The sequence below is a fragment of the Giraffa tippelskirchi genome, chromosome 4 (assembly GCF_054371585.1).
Source record: "Giraffa tippelskirchi isolate mGirTip1 chromosome 4, T2T-mGirTip1v1.2.pri, whole genome shotgun sequence".
In the NCBI taxonomy this organism is placed as follows: domain Eukaryota; kingdom Metazoa; phylum Chordata; class Mammalia; order Artiodactyla; family Giraffidae; genus Giraffa; species Giraffa tippelskirchi.
This window is the reverse complement of record NC_137278.1, coordinates 125,073,453-125,094,873: the sequence shown is the minus strand read 5'-3', so window position 1 is coordinate 125,094,873 and position 21,421 is coordinate 125,073,453. Positions and strand designations below refer to the sequence as shown.

The 21,421-nt window shown below is 42.5% G+C and overlaps 3 protein-coding genes across 14 annotated transcripts in view; 1 reads left to right on the top strand and 2 right to left on the bottom strand.

Annotated features, from left to right (window-relative positions):
• Positions 1-1,458, bottom strand: part of MRPL42 (mitochondrial ribosomal protein L42) — a 28,570-nt gene extending 27,112 nt beyond the window's left edge. For both annotated transcript variants that reach the window (XM_081592150.1, XM_081592151.1), the window contains exon 1: positions 1,417-1,458. The gene's annotated coding sequence lies outside the window, so the exon portion shown is untranslated. The remainder of the gene's footprint in view (positions 1-1,416) is intronic.
• On the bottom strand, positions 507-21,054 carry LOC145546149 (uncharacterized). 9 transcript variants are annotated; one of them, XM_081592137.1, is made up of 5 exons: positions 15,855-21,054; positions 11,526-12,056; positions 10,711-10,823; positions 1,215-1,385; positions 507-684 (listed from the first exon to the last, which is right to left on the bottom strand). In XM_081592137.1, the coding sequence occupies exon 1, from the start codon at positions 16,987-16,989 to the stop codon at positions 15,967-15,969; it is 1,023 nt and encodes a 340-aa protein (XP_081448263.1). In that variant the 5' UTR covers positions 16,990-21,054; the 3' UTR covers positions 507-684; positions 1,215-1,385; positions 10,711-10,823; positions 11,526-12,056; positions 15,855-15,966. The 9 variants fall into 9 exon arrangements, with proteins under 9 accessions (XP_081448263.1, XP_081448265.1, XP_081448266.1 ...); XM_081592139.1 differs by having other exon boundaries at positions 1,222-1,385; XM_081592140.1 differs by having other exon boundaries at positions 507-681; positions 1,222-1,385.
• Positions 16,072-21,421, top strand: part of UBE2N (ubiquitin conjugating enzyme E2 N) — a 43,196-nt gene continuing 37,846 nt past the window's right edge. For all 3 annotated transcript variants that reach the window (XM_081592147.1, XM_081592146.1, XM_081592149.1), the window contains exon 1: positions 16,072-16,432. In XM_081592147.1, coding sequence (XP_081448273.1) covers positions 16,403-16,432 — 30 coding nt within the window. In that variant the 5' untranslated portion in view covers positions 16,072-16,402. The remainder of the gene's footprint in view (positions 16,433-21,421) is intronic.

Here is a 21,421-nt window from a genome sequence, read left to right as displayed (position 1 = left end):
CAAAACAGCATCGCTACCTTAAACTATAGACACTAACGCAAAACTTTTTAAACAACTTTCTGTTTCCAGGCAATATAGGACAAAGAGCAACATCATCAGAAATCCCAGAACTATGTGCATTAGTACTCCTCTTAAATGCAAACTTCTCAACACCTGGTATACTTATTTCCATTCAATGAGTACACAGCCAATGTGTAATTACTCTTAGAAACAGTCAATCACACATGCTATACAGAGCATTCTCCTTTCACAAAGCTAATGTGTCTGTGTACAACTTCCCAGGTATCATACACAAGATCTTATTACATCTCTTAAAATGGTATTCTGTTTCTGATTAAATGAAATATTAAACAAGAAGACCCAGCCACGGCTTATTAAATATTGACTTGGAGAAACACATATAAACATCCTATCCTAAAGCCCCAAATAAAATTTCGCCCTCTTATATATGTATGAGATTTCTACCTTTCCAAGGTGCTTTCACTACCATTCATTTTACTCTCATATTAATCATGAGAAGCATCTTTATTTTGATTCATGAAGAAATTAAAGTACAAAATTTAAATAACTTGCTTCCAAGAGCTTCAGAGTCAATCATTTACAAACTGGTAAAGTTTGGGCAAGTCATGAAGCAATTCTCTCAGTTCCTTCCACGGTAAAACAGGGGAAAACAACTCCGGGCTGCTGTGAATAAATGACATACATCACTCGTTTTCAACTGACTATTCGATGACTATTCCCCACATCCTCATCACCGCACAGTGATAAAATCGTATTTTATCAGTCTTAGTTGCTAAACTATGCAGCTGATTCCTTGCACTGTCAGTACATTAGCACTGACGTCCCTGAGTTCCTTTCTATAGTTTACAACCCATTTTCCTATACATTATATGGTCTTTCACAAGTGTAGGCATCTCCACTTAAAAAATTAAGAACCTAGGCTCAGAGAAGTCAAATGGTTTGTCCGCCCACTTTACCGCTGCTTAATAGGTGGTATGGATGAAACGCAAACCCGTATCTTCTGACCACGAACCGAGGAACAGAACATTTTAAACGACATTCTGTCTGAAACCCAGGGATCAGATTATTCACCTCAAAGAAAGAATTCAGAGGGTATATATCCCTTGGCCTGGAATTCAACCCTGAAGAAATACAGGGTTGCGGGGAGCCTGAGAGGGACGGAGGTTTGAGAAACAGGCTACCAGAATTAGCACCTTTCACCTGGAGCGTAGCTCCCACAGGAAGCGCGAGGACACACGCCGGCCCTTCTGCAAGACAGACCGAGTCTGGTAATACCAGAAGCTTTATCCCGCCGTAGGATAGGAGGTAGGAGACCTCGACACTTGCCAATAAGCGTTCTGGGCCCGCCGAGCTTCTAGGGACCCCTAGACGGGAAAAGGAGAGGGCAGCGGTTACCTGGACTGCGGCTCACCGGGAACCCGCCATCTTGCCTCAGTCAGGGCTGTAGGCGGTACATCGCCACGCACCATCCTGGCCCGCGGGGCACTCTGGGAAATGTAGTCTCCGCCGCAAGGAGCCCAAGGTGCCGGGGGGCGGGATGGGGGCTGCGGGGAGGGTTGCGGGATGCGGGGGGTGCCGGGCGGGGGTTCATCCAACCTGCTCCCGCGTTTAGTTGCAGCAGTTCGCCAGCAACTTTACTAGCACTATCTAAAACAAAACACTAACAAAAACAAATTCACAGCTCCCTACGCATATCTTTAAGAAAGTAACAAACACTACTTTTTTAAAGTTTATACTAATAATCGGAGCAACTTGAGATCCATCCTCGGATGAGTTAGGTTTCCTACTGAAAGAGACATTTCAGAGAAGCATTGAAGGAGTAGTGGCGTTGGATTTAACGTTTGAAATGGGGAACCGGAGCAACCCTTCAACCTAAGAGCCCAGCACTATGTTTTGAGAACGGTGCTGGTTAGTTATTATGGGAGGAAGACATGCGCAGAATCCTGAACCTTGCCTTGTATCTTAGAGGGAAGAAAAGGCCACTCTATAATGTCTTTCCGGACATTATGCTGTAGGGGAAGACAGCAAGGAGAAACAGATTGGAAGGAACCATCAATGGACTTGTCAAACATTCACTGGGCAGAGCTGAAGAGAGACGGATCTAAGACGATTCCACAGGACACGTCTCAATGGCTGTGAGCCGAGTGGGAACCAGTGACCAACAGGGAGGCTCAGTGGGGGCAAAGAAGGGTTCACACAGCTGAGACCAGAAAAGAAACCAGCCATGGGCCTGTGCACATAAGGAGTGAGTGTAGAAAGAAAAGTGCCCGGAGCCTAGCCAGGAAATTCCAACATTTAGCGGTCCGGTGGAGGATGTCTATGGGGTCGCACAGGGTCGGACACGACTGAAGCGACTTAGCAGGAGGATGACAACCAGCAAGGGCCTCTCAGAAGCAGCAGGAGAGAGGCGGTATGAAAACCAAGAGGGCACAGTCTGAGAGTGTGTCAGGAAGAGTTTCATAAATGTGGAGCTCAGTGTCAGCAATTTTAAAACTGTAATTTCCGACATGCTAATATTTTGATGTATAAGCTTTCACTTTTTGTCTCTTTGTATATCTGTACTGTGACAGTAGCTAACAGTTATTAGACCCATTATGTGTACTATTTTAAAGTCCTGTGGCCAGTGATGGAGCTGAGATATGAACCTGTCGGCCTGATTCTTCTTCAGTCTCCCTCTCTTTCACACAAACACATTATGTTTAGGGTTTTTTTTTTTTATTACTGTTAATATATTAATACATATATCAATAAACACACATACATGCACAATAGACTATCTTTTTCTAATATACCTTTATTCCATTTAACTGTGTATCATGAACATCTTTCCTACAAACACCTTAAATATTGTCAGTTTCAAACCACAAGCCTCCTGGAGATCATCAGGACTTATTTAGATGATCAAAGATTCTCACAGTATAAAGTTTTTTCATTATTAGGTGCTTTTGTGCAACTCCTAAATTTTAAATTTATTCTACTGCACTCATTCATTCTACAAATATTTGTTGAGCACTTTTTAGATGTACCAAACACCTGAATAACAGTCTATGTCTTTAGAGATTACACATCAAGTGGGGACCACAGATAGTAAATGTGTAATTGTATAAGTAATTTATTTTATTATCATTGTCTTGAGTGCCTCAGAGGGAAAAAAATGCCGTGAAACATATAACTATTGGTTATAAGCATATTGGTGTCTGACTAGTCTATTAGGGTTAGAAAAGGTTCCCCTGTGGGTATAAATGTAAGCAGAAATGTGAAGGAAGGGTAGAAGTCGTGAAGATGAAGAATACAAGAGAGAACAGCCTTGAGTAAGGGCCATAAGGTAGGAAGCAGTACAAGATCCTTTCAAGAAACAAAAATAAGGTCAATGTGACTAGAATACAGAGTGCCAGCAGAAGTGATGAAGCTGGTGACAAAGGCAGATCTATTTTATATTTTTAAGAAATATTTCACTCTTGGCAGGTAATAGATAAAAAGAACTTTCTGAGAGAACACATATCTTTGAACTTAACCAAAAAATAAGACCCTGTTTTTCTAGTACACATTGAGTATTCTCCTTAAGAAGTGTTTCCTTTGGAGAAGGAAATGGCAACCCACTCCAGTATTCTTGCCTGGAGAATCCCAGGGACGGGGGAGCCTGGTGGGCTGCCGTCTGTGGGGTCGCACAGAGTCGGACACGACTGAAGCAACTTAGCAGCAGCAGCAGCAGCAGCAGCCATGTTTAGTGAGTAAACTATATTTTTGTTTTTCTAAGTGTTTTCACAAGCAATGTCTGCTGGGTACCTAACTGTGATCATAGGGATTTTCAAATTTGGTTTTTGAATAGGATAAATTATATTAATAGATTTTCTATATTAAATCATCTATGAGCAAAAAAAAAAAAAAAGAAGTGTTTCCTTGTCTTGTTAAGATAAATTACATACATTTAATAGCATTGGTAAATGATCCCACCAGAAACCATAAGAAATTTATACCAGAAACTGTTATTCCCCAATAGCTCTTTCTCCCTTTCCTCCATATTAACAGAACCCCTAATCTTTGACTGAGTATACATCCACTCTGAATTTAAAAATCTACATTTCCCAGCCTCCCTTTCAAACATAGGTGTGGACATGTGACTTAAGTGCTGGCCAATGAGATGTACAGACCCAACAGAAGCAGAAGATATTAAGAAGAGGTGGCAAGAATACACTGAAGAACTATACAAAAAAGATCTTCATGACCCAGATAATCATGATGGTGTGATCACTCACCTACAGCAGGACATCCTGGAGTGCACAGTCGAGTGGGCCTTAGGAAGCATCACTATGTATGAACAAGGCTAGTGGAGTTTATGGAATTCCAGCTGAGCTATTTCAAATCCTAAAAGATGATGCTGTGAAAGTGCTGCACTCAATATGCCAGAAAATTTGGAAAACTCGGCTGTGGCCACAGGACTGCAAAATATCAGTTTTCACTCCAATCCCAAAGAAAGGCAATGCCTAAGAATGTTCAAACTATCATACAATTGCTCTCATTTCAAATGCTGACAAGGTAATGTTCAAAATCCTTCAAACTAGTCTTCAACAGTACATGAACTGAGAACTTCCAGATGTACAAACTGGGTTACAAAAGGCAGAGAAACCAGAGGTCAAATTGCCAAAATCCATTGGATCATTGAAAAGCAACAGAATTCCAGAAAAACATCTACTTCTACTTCATTGGCTATGATCTTTGACTGTGTATCACAACAAACTGTGGAAAATTCTTCAAGAGATGGGAATACCAGACCACCTTACCTGCCTCCTGAGAAATCTGTACACAGGTCAAGAAGCAACAGTTAGAACCAGACATGGAACAACAGACTGGTTCCACATTGGGAAAGGAGTACATCAAGGCTATGTATTGTCATCCTGTTTATTTAATTTATATGCAGAATACATCATGAGAAATGTCCAGCTGGATGAAGCACAAGCTGGAATCAAGATTGCCGGGAGAAGTATCAATAACCTCAGATATGCAGATGACACCACCCTTATTGGCAGAAAGTGAAGAAGAACTAAAGAGCCTCTTGATGAAAGCAAAAGAGGAGAGTGAAAAAGCTGGCTTAAACTCAACGTTCAAAAATCTAAGATCATGCCATCCAGTCCCATCACTTCATGGCAAATAGATGGGGAAACAATGTAAACAGTGACAGACTTTATTTTCTTGAGCTCCAAAATCACAGCGGATTGTGACTGCAGGTATGAAATTAAAAGACGCTTGCTCCTTGGAAGAAAAGCAAACCTAGACAGCATATTGAAAAGCAGAGACATTACTTTGCTGACAAAGGTCCATCTAGTCAAAGCTATGGTTTTCCCAGTAGTCACGTATCGATGTGAGAGTTGGACCATAAAGAAGGCTGAGCACCGAAGAACTGATGCTTTCAAACTGTGGTGTTGGAGAAGACTCTTGAGAGTCCCTTGAACTGCAAGGAGATCAAACCAGTCAATCCTAAAGGAAATTAGTTCTGAATAATCATTGGGAGGACTGATGCTGAAGCTGAAACTCCAATCCTTTGGCCACCTGATGTGAAGAGCTGACTCATTGGAAAAGACCTTGATGCTGGGAAAGATTGAAGGCAGGAGGAGAAGGGGTTGGCAGAGGATGAGATGGTTGTATGGCATCAGTAGCTCAATGGACATGTGTTTGAGCAAGCTCTGGGAGATGGTGAAGGACAGGGAAATCTGATGTGCTGCAGTCTGTGGGGTCGAAAAGAGTTGGAAACAAGTGAGCGACTGAACAATAACAATGAGATGTAAGCAAATGTGCCTTTGGGTCTTCCCAAATGCTTTGCAAAGTACCTGACATATAGTAAAGCACTCAATCAATACAAGCAATAATTTTACCTTGTGGGTGCTTAATAAATACTTGTGTAACAAATTTTTATGAATATGTTACCCAAAGTGATTACTTACTTCTTAGACATTGAAATGTAATCCTTCCCTTTTGACTTTCAGGAATAATCCAATGAATGTAATTAAAATCTAAAAAAGGACTTAGTCTAAAATGGACAATAATGATTTCTAGCTTTAAGTTGGTATATCACTTAGTCTCAGCAGAAAGCAAATGACATACTCATCTGGTATCATTCTGAGCAGTTTATTTACAGAGGAATTCTTTAAGGAGGTGTGAGTGGAATCACATGGAGCAGTAGTAGTATAACCCGGGCTAGAAGGGATAAAGAGGGGGAGCAGTTCCTGGACTCCAGGAGAGAATCCCGTAGTTGGCTACCTGGAGAAGAGTAGTCAGCTGTTGAAGGGCATCGCCAGCCTGATGTGACCTTGCTAGGAGCAATCCAGGGTAATAATTACTCTGACTTCCCTATCCTTTCCCTCTCCAATCTCCTGCAAGGGCTTCTCATTGGCCCAAACCAAACAGAAACCAGAGGTGAAAGAACCCCTCCATGCAGTGCTGTCTAAGCAGGTTAACTCCCAGGAGAACAGAGTGGATGATGTGAAGAGTGGATTTGGAAGAGCAAAAGGGAAGTTCTTGGCACCATGTCAGAGTAAGTGCCCTTGGTGTGTTTTTGGTGTTCTGACTGTAAAGCCAAAGATTGGTGATCCAACTGGATGTTATTTAAATATAAACAGTATGATCCTCCAGTTTTAATGGAATATGAGAAGAATTCTGAATAGCTTTGAGCAGTAATACCTTCATTGAATATGTTGATAAATAAGTGAAACAACTTGGGTAGGAGATTGAAGGCTCACATCACACTGCTAAATTAGGTAATATGTGTAACATGAACTCAGGTACCACTCCATTTGGAGGGTATGGGTGGCAACCATAAGAGGGGGCTCTGATTCTCCTTCCAGGTCGTGCGGAAGAAGATCCTGGAAGACTGCACTTCCAGACCCCACTCTCACAACCAGCCTAGAAGGCATCTCAGATTGCTCGTGTAGGTTACCCCAAGGTACTTTGGGGTTACTTGTTTCCTTCAGTTTTTAAGTGACTTTTGGCTCCTCAGAGAATTTGGAATGAAGTATAGAAATGATGACATAAATCAAACACACCTATGGATTTCCCTGGTGCTACAGTGGATAGGAATCTGCCTGCCAATGCAGGCAACATGGGTTCGATCCCTGGTCCGGGAGGATCCCACATGCCACTGAGCAACTAAACCCGAGAGCCGCAGGTTCTGAGCCTGCATGCCCTTGAGCCTGTGCTCCACAAGAGGAATCATTGCAACGAAAAGCCAGTGCACTGCAACTGAAAGGAGTCCCCGCTCATTGCAACTAGAGAAAGCCCATGAAATGAAGACCCAGCACAACCAAAGATAAAGAATTAAATAAATGAATCAAACCCACCATGTAGTATTATTTTCCAGTTAGGGTTGAGAACATAATACATTCACAAACATGTATCTTCTGTGTTTATATTGAAGTATTTAGAATATACAAGAGAATTTGGACTATTAAATTTGCTTTGTGGCCTGATAGATTAGCTTTGATTCTAATTTTTAAAACCTTTTTATTACAGAAAATGTCAAACACATACAAAATTAGAAATAAAAGTATAACAAACCACCACACACCTCTCATTTGGCCTCAACAATTATCAGCTCATGGGCAATTTTGTTTTATCTATGCTCCCACCATGTACCTTTCCCTACATTATTTTGAAGCAAATCTCAAGTAGCCTATTATTTCTTCTATAAATATCTCAGTGCCTGTGTTTACTAAGTCATTTCAGTCATGTCCGACTCTTTGTGACCCTATGGACTGTAGCCTGCCTCTGTCCATGAGGTTTTCCAGGTAAGAATACTGGAGTGGATTGCCATGCCCTCCTCCAGGGCATCTTCCCTCCAGGGGATCTTCCCTACCTCCAGGGATTGAACCCGCATCTCTTCTGTCTCCTGCATTGGCAGGTGGGGTCAACATGCAACTTTCCAAATGGCTCATGAATGTCATATTTTCTATTGAGTTTGCTTGTGAATCAGATCCAAATTAGATCCACACTTTTCAATTGCTTAATATCAGGTTTCAAGTCCCTTTCATTTAAGAGTTCCTTCCCCGTTTGTCTTTCTCCTTTTTCCTTGCACTTCTTTGGTAAAGAAACAAGGTGTTTGTCTGGTAGAGATTCCCACAGTCTGGGTTTTGGTGAATACATCTTGGAGCAAACTTTAACATGTTCCCAAGTCTCTTGTGTTTTCTGTAAATTGTGATTCCAATTTGAACTTGTCATTAGGTAACTGATGTAGGCTTATGATTCTATGTTAAAAAGTGTGAAATAATTATATTGTTTGGAAGCAGTGTTAGAATACTTAATAGATGACTCACTGTATTTAAATTGTTTTTCATTTATAAGAATTATTTAGATGTTTGGGAACGTTTACCTATCAGAAAATTGAGGGGCTGGACAAGGAAATTAAGTATGTTAAATTTACAGGTGCAACTTAAAATGTTCAAATGTATGTATTTAATTTTCTTCTATGGAAATTTCCCTTAAAAGAGTTTTATTTTAGTTGCTAGTCTAATAAGCAGAATAATAAGATTTGTAAATTGAACTGAAGGAAAAACTAGACTTTACTCTCACTTAATTGAATGCTAGTTAAAACAGTGCTACTTAAACTAATCTATGGATAATCTCCTTGTGCAGGAAAGCTACCTCAAAGACACCAAAAATGCTCTTATTGGTATAAAGATGATTTTGTCCTCTACTTTCCAAAATTATACTCAAATAACAATGAGAACAGAGATGAATGGCAAGAGATGCAAGAATGGCACCTGATTTAGCAGACCGAAGTTAAGCCTGCAGGTTGTACCAAGTCTCAAACAATTGGGGTCACCACATATTCAGGAAGAGGGAGTGAGGAAAGGGCTGAAAACTGATGATATTTGAAAGTCAATATAAGGTGCAATTAGATCCAAGTTTCCCATACACATCAGCCCACCCTGGTCAGAAATGGGAATCTGAATCTGAGAAGCTCTGGACTCAGGAGCACCATACGTGGAGGAGGGCACAGAAGAAGCACCCAGCAGGAAACTGGTAAGTGAGTCGCCAGGTTCCCGTCCTTGTGCAGCTCCAGAGTGTCAGCACCCTTTGTATTTTGAATCTGGCCTGCAGCCTTCCCCGTGACCATGTGAACCACCAGATGTCCTCCCAATAAATTCCTTATCTGTTAGTTGGAGTCAATTTCTATGCCTGCACCCAGGAACCCTGAGCATGTGGGATCTTAGTGCCCCAACCAGGGATTGCAGTTCCTAGGGAGGACCTAATAGGTAATAGGTAGAGAATGAAGAAATGCAGGAAGAGGCGATATGTGCTAGGTATTATGTTACTGCTAGACACATAGCCAAGTAAGAATATGGGTGGGTAAAAAGGCAACATGACATCAGTGACAAGGCAACAAGATGTGAAAATGATAGAGAGACCATAGGTATGATGGATCACGGGATTTTCAGAGCAATGATGAGATTGTCCAGACTGTGGGCTGAGGTTGCCTTTGGGGAGCCGAGATAGAAAGCAAGCAGGAGGTTAAGAAAATGTCAGTTGGTTTTGTGATTAGAAGGTAACAGGAGTAAGTTTTCTAATTGGTGAATTTAAAAATAAAGAACTGGGTCCTCTTAGCCGTGTCTCTTTCCTGCTTCTCTTTCTCTACCTCCCTTCCTTTCCCCTCTCTTTTCCTTTCTCCTTCTTTCTTCCTCCTTTCTCTTTTTCTTTTCTTTTCTCCAGCCTGTCTTCTGTTCTTACGCCTGCGCATCTCCTCTGTCTTGGTTTAAGGGGCCTGCAGTTGCCTGAGGGTGCTAAACAATTGGGTGGCTACGCCTGCAAGTGGGAAGCAGGTTGGGGAACTATTAATAAGCTCAAAGTACTTCAGACTTAGAGTTGTTTTCTTCCATTAGCTTTACTAGTAATGAAGGCAATGTTTCGGTCTCCATCTCTTTCAACTGGTTATAATTTCAGGAACCTAAATTAGGCTTTATTTATTGGCTTCCTCAAAACCCAACAATCTGGAATACTGAACACCTGGACCAACTTAAAACTCCAACAATCTGGAACATCTAACACTTGAACCAAGTGAATTAGAACAGATAGGAGGAAAGATATGGGTATTGAGCCAAAAGGAATTAGAAAAACAGGAACAAGAGAAGTATAAATCAAGGTTGGTCTTATAACTGTTTTGCTTTCTGGAGCAGATCAGATAATATTGGACAGTGATGCTCAAGCTTTGGACCTCTCAGTGGTACTCAGGGAGCTTGTTAAAATCACAGGCACCTGTGACTTGCACTGAAGATCTTAGGTGGGGCTCCTGCACCTGTGTGTTTCACCAGCCCCTGAGGTGATTAGCACTCCAAAGTTTGAAAACCTCTGCCTCAGAGTATATTACAGCCCAAATCATGGTACTGGAAAGAAAAACAAAGTTTTCAAAACACTTCTAATCATGCTGGAAGCAGGCCGGCAGTTTTCTGCAGAAAGCAAGAGACACAAGTGAGAAGCGTTTGAGAGATCAGGAGGCCTGGAGAGAGATCAATGATGGGTGGAGGAAGAAAGGTGATGGGAATGTTCTGACAAGAAACTTGGGCAGGGCACACCAGGGAAGAAGATGTGGGGAAAGAGCTTAGGCTGGGTAGGCTGAGTAAGCGCTCACAGGTGGAGTCAACTTGGGCAACTGTTCTCTGGGGAACCTGGAAGAGTGACACCCAGAGGCGGGGGAAACCTTACTTTTGGAGCTCCTGTTCCGGTCAGGCTTCTGGCCATCCCTTGAGTCACCATCCTCTGGAATCTTGTTCCCACTGGGAACCGGCCCAAAGAGAGGAATACCCTCCTTCCTCTACCTGTATAAAAACATCCAGAATTAACGAGGGGCTAATGTCTCCAGGGGTGCGTGCACTTAAAGCTTCCTGTGGCTAAGATGGCATTCAAAAATGCCTGGTAAAGCATCAGGTGCTGACAAAAGGCCAGTCTTATTACCCTGATCCTCTTAGGTCTCATCTTTCCAGGGTCTTTCTACCTTGAGCTAGTGCTGCTATGACCCTGGATGACCTTACTCGGTTCCTTCTCACAGGCTGGCATTGTGTGAGTTAACACTTTGTAAGTGCTCAGCTATTTATGTTGAAGTCACGAATATGAAGCAGCAGGGTTTTGTTTTTTCTTTCTTTTCTTTTCTAAAATCAGTGTGCAGCTTTTTCTTCCTCCCCCACCCACTTCCTCCCTGAGTCAGTGTTCACGAACCCTCTTCTCACAGATACTTCTGTCTTGATCGCCCACGAAATAGTTTTCTTATTCGTTAAGAAACAAAAAGTGTATTGCCAACAAATACTTCTGCATGAAGACTATTGCTCATAATGGAAACAGGACCTCTATTAAAGGTGATCGATCTGTTATTTTCCAAACTGATCTACTCTGTCTTTAAAAAGCATGAGACAGTTTGTGAAAGAAAAAAAAAAAAACACAACTCTGTTGTCATCCAGGAAGTCAACTTGAAAAGTTTAGGGACGAACATCAGCATCCTGTGGTTTCTGTAAGCAATCACTTACGGATGAGGAATTTAGGCAGCCATTCTCAAACAGATGCTTATCTTCAGCCTGAACTCATGGATTCATTTCCTTGACCAGTTCTTTTTGGGAGATCTGATGCTGTAGGCCCTGAGCTAGGTCCCAGGGATCCAGAGGTACCCAAGATAGAGAAGATCCATGACTCTGAGGAGCTCAGGTATAAATGTCCTAAGATATTGCCTGCAGGGTAAATAGCACATATGCTTCTGCTATTATGGCAACCCACTTCAGTATTCTTGCCCGGAAAATTCCATGGGCAGAGGAACCTGGTGAGCTACAGTCCATGTGTCACAAAGAGTCAGACATGACTGACTTAGCAGGCATGCAGTGAACATCTGAAATATCTGTGGGTAGGGGGTGGGGAAGGAACAGGAAGCACTAAAATAGTATTTTGAGGAGTAAGATTGCACAGAACAGGAGTCCTCTAAATTCTCCAACACAGCATTCTTGGGCCCTCTTTCCTGTATTATAGTGCAAAGGCCCTTGGAGTTTGAGTTCTGAAAGGAGCAGAGCCTGAAAGAAAAAAAAAACAATATTAAAAAAACCTAGACAAAAAGGAGGTCTGATGAAGAGCCAAAAAAAGATTAACTAGCTAAGAGTTCTGCCTAGCACTGTTCAGTTTAGTGAAGCTATTTGGTCGCTCTTATTTATTCAATACCATGGACCAGCATCTTTTGAATTTTGAGTACATGATATCATTCTTTTTCTTTCTTTTTTAAAAATTAGTTCTTTTCCCTTTTTTTCTTTAGTTGTATATCATTCTTTTTTTCTGTATATATTTATTTGGCTGTGTCAGGTCTTAGTTGCAGCACGAAAGATATTTGTTGCATCATGCGGGATATTTCGTTGCGACACACAAGTCTCTCTAGTTGTGGCTCAGGGGCTCACTAGTTGTGGCACATGGGCTTAGTTGCTCCTTGGCATGTAGGATCTTAACTCTGTAAGCAGGGATGGAACCTGTGTCCCCTGCATTGCAAGGCAGCTTCTCAATCACTGAACCACCTGGGAAGTCCCTGGGATTTCATTCTTAGACAGCATGTAAAGAACTTTGAACACCTTTTAGACTCTTGAAATTAGTGAATTGGATTATTTTATATTTTGAATAGGTAACACATTCAAAATCCAAAGGTTCAGTTCAGTTCAGTCGCTCAGTCATGTCCAGCTCTTTGCGACCCCATGAACTGCAGCATGCCAGGCTTCCCTGTCCATCATAGAGTAAAAGTCTGTTTTACTACTGTTCTCCAGCTGTTTTGTGGATATCTTTATTTTTTCTGTGTTTTATGGATATAGTAAGATTCTTAACCAGCTTTCTAACCTGAGAATAAACAATGCATCTCAGCCCTGTGGCAACCTGTCCTTCTAAAATATATCCTGTTCTACAGGACTTACATAAATCAGAAGTTTGGATTTTATCTTCCAGATGAGTATAGTGTGAGCTGTTCTCAAAGGGAAAAAAAAGGGTAAAGACATTTATATATACATATATATATGCGTGCATGCTAAGTAGCTTCAGTCCTGTCCAACTCTTTGTGACCCTATGGACTGTAGCCCACCATGCCTCTGTCCATGGGATTCTCTAGGCAAGAATACTGGAGTGGGTTGCCAGTTGCCATGCCCTCCCCAGGGAATCTTTCCGACCCAGGGATTGTCTCCTGTGTCTCTTGCATTGCAGGCAGATTCTTTACTGCTGAGCCACTGGGTAAGCTATATATATATATATATATATATATATATATATATAATATTTATCTAAGAGAACTTCATGCCATCAAACCGATCTTGGCCAAACAAGTTATACTGTCAAGTTTTAAAAAATCTGGTTTCCTGGGCTACCCTGGTGGTTCAGTGGTTAGGAATCTGGACACGGGTTTGATCCCTGGTTTGAGAACTAAGATCCCACATGCTGCTGGGCAACTAAGTCAGTGCGTCACAAATACTGAGCCTGTGTCTAGGACCTACATCAAAACAAGAGAAGCCACGGCAATGAGAAGCCCAAGCAACGCAACTAGAGAAAGGCTGCATGCAGCAGTGAAGACCCAGCACAGCCAAAAATACAAAAGAGCTAGTTGCTTAAAGTGCTTTACAAAAAATCTGGTTTCCTGTAGAAAACCATACATGGTTCTCATCAAGATTACAAAAATAATAGCCCTATAGGTTATGAAGTGTTCTAAATACTTAATATGTGTATTTCTATATCATTGAACTTTCACAATAAGCACATGAAGTACACTTTATAGGTGAAGAAAAGATCAGACAAGTTAAGCAAATTCTGTTTTCAAATCTAGGTGGGGCTTCCGTGACCTCACCCTTAACCTCCATGATTCTCATTATCCATTCTGATACAGAATAGCCAAAAGAAAGCACTGGCAACATTTTTGTTGTTTATTCAAAATCTTTCATTCTCAAATATTAGGATCTATCAACATTACCCATGATGTTTACATACATAGTTCCAGGCCTCAGCACTGACCTAGAAAATTAGCATCTCTGGAAAAGGGCTCCAGGAATGCTATTTTAACCAGCATTGTGGATGATTCTAAGGCAGGTGGCTTGTAAACACGTTGTGACAAATATACCTGTGGCAATTTGTGTTTCTCAAAGTTGGCCACAACCGTATTTTCTATCATATGTACCCTGCTAATTTCTAGAATTTTGCCACTCTTCTTTCAAGAGAGGGGGGCCATGTCCCCTAGTTTTCAAACCGGGTGGGTTTTTATGACTAGAAGTCAACCAATAGATTATGGCGGGAGTGATGCTACCTGATTTCCAAGGCTAGGTCAAAAAAAAGGTGATTCAGCTTCCACTTTTGCCTGCTAGAACACTCATTCTTGGAACCCAACCACCAGGCAGTGAGGAAGCCCAGGTTGTTCAGGGAGAGGCCCACTTGGAGCAGGACTAACAGCTTGTACCAACTTGCCTGCTATGTGAACCACCCTGGAAGTGCTTCTGGTTCAGTCAAGCTACCCAAGCTGACACAGCATATAGAGAGATGTGCCTTCCCTGCCAAGCCCTGCCCAAAATGCAGATTCAAGAACTAAATAAATGATTATTGTCCTTTTCAGCACTAAATTGAAGCTGAATTTTTATGCACTAGATAATTGGACTAGAACCCTTCTAATCCCATATTCACTCTGCCTTTCTTCCTATCAAGGTGGGTTCCTGGACCTTTCTAAAATATTCTGCCAGTATCTTTGTCCAATGTCATTTACTTTCCCAAATTCTTCTAATGACAGAACTACTCATTTCAGAGTTCTAGCTATTCAAACTTCTCATTATTGCCTCTGAGGCTTGGTTTCTCATCTAAAAAACAACAGTAATAAGACAGCCTACCTTGTATACTTTATCATTAAATGAGATAGTCCATGTAATCATTTAGCATCATGCTAATGATATTTTTTCTTATTATTCTTACTAGGTTTCTTGCATTCATATTCTCCATTCTTTAATGCATTAATTTTTTTCTTATAGCTCAATGCAATTCACAGGCTTTCTGGGCCTGGCATGCTCCCCTGACCAAGTCAGATTCTTCTTCATCCTTAAGGATGCCACTTCTCCTTTGAGGAGCCTTCTCTGACTTCTCAAGCAATTAATGCCTCTCTGTGTTCAAATAACACCTTGACGGAACCTCTACTATGGCCCTTAACGCACTGAATTGTAATTGTTGACTTGTCTCTATTCTCCGCTGTACTCTTAAGTTCTTGGAAGGCAGGGTCAGCCTCTTTGTATCCTCATCCACTAACATAGCACCGGGCACTTTCTTAGTCACAGTCTACTGTCTGTGCTACTGGTCTAGGAAACTCCGTAGCTAAGTAGTTAAGGGGTACATGTTTTGGCAGATCTGCTTCGGAACAAAACTTCCCACACAACCTTGGGAAAAGTGAATGTCTCTGAGCCTCATTTGTAAAGTGGAGGAAGCACCTTAAGGTTGCTATGACAAGAAAGTAAAAAGCACATCACAGAGCAAGCAATCATCAGGGTGTTACGAAATGGTTCCCCAACAATCCAATTTTCTTTTCTGATACCCTCACTCTAATCCTCCTTTAGCACCCCGGCACTCTAAGGGTAACCCTTCTTTTAGGGATTACTCTCTAATCCTCTCCTAGGTCATTCCTCCGGCGATCCAGTTGGCAAGTCAACCGCTAGGGCCAGGCCTTCAGAAGCCATTCTTCTTCCCGGTCCCCAACTCTCTCCAAATTCTTTTCTTTTAGCTTTCCTAGAACAAAGGGGTGTATCGAAAAGACTCTACTCATGCGAAATGTAAGCACCAAAAGTCTAGCTAGAGTTTTACTGGAAAATTTTCGAGACCCATACTTGGGAGTTTCGGTGTTTCGCTTCGCTTTGAGGAAGGAGCCCGCGATCAATTCGACCTGTCTTTTGCCCACCGCCAACTCAGACCGCGCGCAATGCAGTAACGTTGAATGAACTAACGAACGGATGAATGGGCTACGTCAGCGGCCAGGCCTCTGTTACGTCGCCCATTGGCGCGCGCGTGGCCGCGGATAAGAGGCCTGCGGGGCGCGGACCACTCAGTCCCACCAGCGCGCGGCAGGCTCGTCCACGAACGCCGGAGCTCCGCGCCGCCCCGCGCCGCCTCCCCCAAGTCCCTGCCCCGCCGCGGCGCGTCACTTCCGCCATCCCCAGGCCGGGGCTGGGGCGGGGAACTCGGGGGAGGGGGCCAGGTCCGAGGGAAGCCTGCCCGCGCCCGAGCAGGAACTACATTTCCCGAGAGGCCTTGGCGGCGGCGGCGGCGGCGGCGGGCGCGGCAACGTCCCCCGGAAGTGGAGCCTGGGACTTCCACTCGTGCGTGAGGCGAGCGGAGCCGGAGACGAGACCAGAGGCCGAACTCGGGATCTGACAAGATGGCCGGGCTGCCCCGCAGGATTATCAAGGTAACTGCCTGGGCCTCCCGGCTCTGCTCTTGCCCTGTCGGCGGACCTGGCGCCGCGGCCCCTCGCTTTCTTCGGCCCGCGGCCCGCAGTAGGAGGCCCGAGGCAGCGCGGAGAGGGTTTGGACGCCGCGGCGAGGGAAGTCGGGTGCTGGGGAGGGGGCGCCGGGGAGACTTCCGGCCGCAGTGGGGCAGCCGGGTGGCGGGGATCCGGGGCCCCCAGGAGGCCGCCCCGGGAGCCGGAAAGGCCTGGCCCGCGCCTAGGCGGAGGGTGGGGCTGCGGTGTTGCGGGGCTCTGGTTTTGGGCGCGGGCCTTCGCGGCCTCTCAGACCACCCCAGAGCAGAGGCCGCGGGCGCGCGGGAATCGTGGCGGGGCCCGGACTCCGGGCAGGGGTTGTGGCCCGACGCGGTCTCTCGGCCTCGGAGCCCCGTCTCGGCCGGGGCGGGAGTGCAGGGGTGCGGTAGCCGCAGGTTCAGAATGAATGAACCGGGAGGGTGAGGCCGGGCGGGGCCCAGGAGGCGGCTCCGGGAGGGCCGCGGGTCCTGCAGAGGCCGGCACATGCTCGCCCCTTGCTGCTGGGGTCCGGGGAAGTGGGGGCTCCGCGCCCCGCCGCCCTGACTTCCGCGATCTCCTCCGCTTTAAATGCGTTTCCGTTCGTTATCTCGGCGAAGTGATTTTACTCTGCTTGGCAAACTCTTCTAGAGCTGTTTCTGTTTGGAGGAAATAGTTTTAACGCGAGACCGGGCGGGAATTGAGGGAGAGAGATATGGGGGACCTTGTGAAATATTTTGCCTCTGGATTTCGTGCACTTTATTAAAATCGTTTTTTGATTTCTTATGAATATATACTTCGACAAGTACGAATGGAACCATAGAAAATTCATCTTGGTTTTGTAAGTTCTTTACAGAAATATCAAATGCTCAGATGTGAAATGTTTCTTGAAATCCACGAAGACAAAACCTTGAGAATTTTTGGTCATTTTTAATGAAGGAAATTAGTTGAACCTCTGTGTTGCTCACTATGCGAGTTCAGGTGCCTGAATTGCAAAAACATTTGCTTGCTATAACCTGGTGAACGTGTATTTAACCTAACTTGTCGTTAAAGTTTGGGGGAAGATGCAAGCTAAGTGAAGTGATAGACCTGTTGAAGGATGATGTTCCTGCAGTTGCAGTGAAATATATCTGAGATGGGGTGTCTCTGACCTAAAGGTTCTTGGTTTAGAGAAATAAGACGTGTTTTGTAAGGTAGAAAGTCTTACTAGAAAGTACAGAAGTAGAACAGATTGTCATTGTGCTCTGGAGTCTGAATGATATGAACCTTCGTAGTGTTGCATAAAACAAACCTTCATTCGTTGTATTAAAGATTTGTCTTCGACTCTGTCCAAGGCAGTTTAATGGCTGTGTGCTTTGGAGGGTACTTACGATGTGGTTTTAGTTGTAATACAATCTCATGGCCGCAATGGTCATGTTTATTGAGGCCCCAGTTGAATTATGAGGGATGGAGGATAGAGTTATACACCAACTATCCTTGGATTTTTATTTACTGTTATTCAGGTTATCGACTAAGTACACGGTACACATTGACATTCAAGATAACTCTCAAAAATACATAATGAACTAAAGACTTTACATATATTTTTCCATTTTTGCTTAAGGCTGGATATATTCTGCAATAATATGAAAGCTTGGGATGGGAAAAGTAAATTCTGTGGGACTTTGTGTATGAACTTGCAGATAGGACTTCAAGCAATAAGTTGAAGTCTTGATGATAACATCTCTCTAGTGAAAGTTTCCTTGGTTTGGGTTTTATCTTGTAAGAGGTGGTTTTACTTTAATGCCATTTATAGCAAAAGGAACTGTTTTCTCCAGTTTCTAGGATGTATTGATTGAAAGATTATACAGTTTTTTTTTTCCCTAGTGCCCATGCTTATATTATGTAGGCTTTTCCATAATTGGTGAACACGTTTATTTTTTATATCAGGATTAAGAAGTTTGCCTGTTTTCTGCCAACTACAATACAGGGTTCTATGTGGAATATAATAGTGGCAGTGGGGGGTAGCACTACTGTCCTGAATGATGGGAACATAGTGTCTCTCATTGGCCAGTGTGATGCTTTCTGCCTCAAAAAGGGCATTATTTATATTTGCAAAAGACTTCAACCACTTGGTACCTGCAGAAATCTTGTGAAGTGAAAGATACTGTTTTATGGCCTAGAAATCTATTCAAAGTACTTTTCCTAGGGCTTTTCAACGCTGGCAGAGGAGGCAGAACTTGGATCTTGACCCAGTGTGATCTTCCCCTGCCTCTTGTTATTGTGAAATGACATAATACATGTAAAAGTACCTTAACAACTGTAACTATACACATAAAGATGATTTTTTAAATTACTCTTCACCCAATTGCTATTGCAGTCAAATTCCCATTTCTCATCCAACAGCAAATTCTGTAGGCTCTATTTTTTCAAATCTCAGACAGTAAAGAGTCTACCTGCAATGTGGGAGACCTGGGTTCAATCCCTGGGTTGCAACCCACTCCAGTACGGAGGAGCCTGGTGGGCTACAGTCCCTGGGATTGCAAAGAGTGGGACATGACTGAGTGACTAACACACACACACACACACACACTCCCTCTCTCTCTCTCTCTGAATCAGATACATTTCCCTATCTCTCTGAAAGCACTATTCACTTCATCATTTGTTGCCTGGCCTACTGTTTTGATCTTTTAAATAGCAGCTAGTGTTACTTTTAAAAATATAAATCTAGTCATTCTCCCACTCAGAACTCCACAAAGGTTTTTCATTGCATTTAAAATCTTGACTTGGTTTCCTCTTAGCTACAAGGCTCTCCATGCATCTGGGATCCACCTCCCTCTGAGACCACCCCACGTTTCTCTCTTTGGGTCACTCCATTGCGGCCATCCTGCTGCTTTGCTGTACCCTAAACAGCAAGAGGTTCTGCATGTTCAGTCACAGGGCTTTCCTTCTGTTGATCGCATTGCTTACTTTGCCGTATTACTCAGTTCTTGACTTACATGTCCTATCCTCAGAGAGGTTTACCTAAACTGTCCTAAAACAGGGTCCTCCCTCCTCCCCGATGATTGCTCTTTATCCCCTATTTCCCTCTCTTCTGTATAGCACTCATTACTCAATGTTATATTATTTGCTGTTTGTCTGTACTCTCCATGAAACTCCATGAGGGCAGGATTTTGCTCAGATACCGCGAACACATAACCTACAAATCTAATGCCTAGACTTTGAAATACTGATTGAATGCTTTTCAGTCTCTTTAGAAGGAAACTTTAGGAGAGTTATTCTATATAATTTATTGTTACTGCCTAGTAGATTCTATCTGAATTGATGGCTGAGCTGAAAGTTTCTAATTCTACCCATACAATTCATTAAAAACAAAACCAGTCTTTTGTTGACTAGGAAGTACATAGAACACCTTTGAAAAGTTCTAAGGGATACGTAGAGGAAGACTAAGACTCATTTTTTATTCAGCATTCTAGTTCCCGTCCCCAGACAACCACAACTTTTATTGTATGGTTTTCCTGAAAGACCAGAGAGACTTGGTGAGTATATGTTAGGCCTGTTCCCCTCCTCCCCAAATAAATGGGCTTCCCAGGTCGCGCTATTGGTAAAGAATCCGCCTGCAAGAGGAGGACATGACAACCCACTTCAGTGTTCTTGCCTGGAGAATTCCATGAACAGAGGAGCCTGGCAGGCTACGTACAATAGGATTGCAGCGTCTGACACAACTGAAGCGACTTAGCACACACACATGAAGTAAATACTATACCTTAATTCCTCCCTTTGCCCCTAAATATATCTTTGAGGTGACTCATTTTTTTTTTAAAGGACTGCTTTGTGAAACTTTATGGTTAGACCTTAATTTTACTAATTGCATATTGATAACTTCTAGATTGTTCCCTGTATTTTGCTATTCAAACTGCTGAAGTGTCCTACACAGTGATATTTTGCAAATATATGAGTTACACTGAATCTTGGCAGTTATGTGTTTAGCTTGAGTTATAGAATTTCCTTTTCTTTCCTCTTTTTTCCTGGGCTAAATGTCTTTCAGTCTATATAAAAATGACAGAGCGATTAAAGCTTAAAGTCACATAGGGTGAAAGCTCCCTAAAATAAAAGGTCCTCCTTAATCTATCTGTCATAAAGAACCAGAGTTATTTTAGGAACAGATAAAAGAGATCTGTAGTTGTGGCTTGGTTAAAAACAACTTTATCTGTTACATTGATAGAATGACATTCCTTTAATGTTCTTCTCAAAATTAATCATGAAATCAATAAAATATAGCCTAATCAAACAGTTACTAACTTACTCAAGGAGTTGACTTATTTGATTAAAACCTAGCAAACCAACCTTCTGAGATTAGAGTTTAATCAGTTTTTCCTACGATTTATTTTTCTGTTTCGTGAGGTTTAGTTTCAAATTCTTAAAAACTTAACCTGATGTTGTACTGAGTCTTGAGTTCTGTTTTTATTTTAATAATTTTTATTTTGAAAAAATAGGATTTTTTGTCACTAAAAGTGATACATGTTTTAATGTCATTTGATATGTATTTTAGTACATAAGGTAGTTTTTAGTAAGAAAAGTAATTCAGAAAACCAACCCCTTTTTTAAGCCCTGAAAATCTTTGGCTGATAATGTTTTTTTTTTCCATTTAAGAAAAAAAAGCATGAAAAACTTACCATGATCTGAAGATACACTTGTTATAAATTGTAACAAAAACATTTTTAGGAGGCAGATAACCCCATATAGTAAAAATAAGTAGAAACAGTGTGGTTTTTCGCTCTTTTGGTTGTTGTCCCAATTTAAGAATCTTCTGTGCTTCTTCCTAGTACAGTCGGCTGTATTTTTTGCATATGACTTCTGGGGATTCAGGTTCTTGACAAGCTTATTTGTGAACTCGCTCAGTCTCCATGGATTCCAGATTAGAGTCCCTGAACTACTTTTGGTAGTGATTAAACTTTCAGG

Bases quoted from the DNA above. Each gene is read 5' to 3' on its own strand.
- LOC145546149 (XM_081592137.1), bottom strand. From the start codon at position 16,989: ATGTGCCGGCCTCTGCAGGACCCGCGGCCCTCCCGGAGCCGCCTCCTG.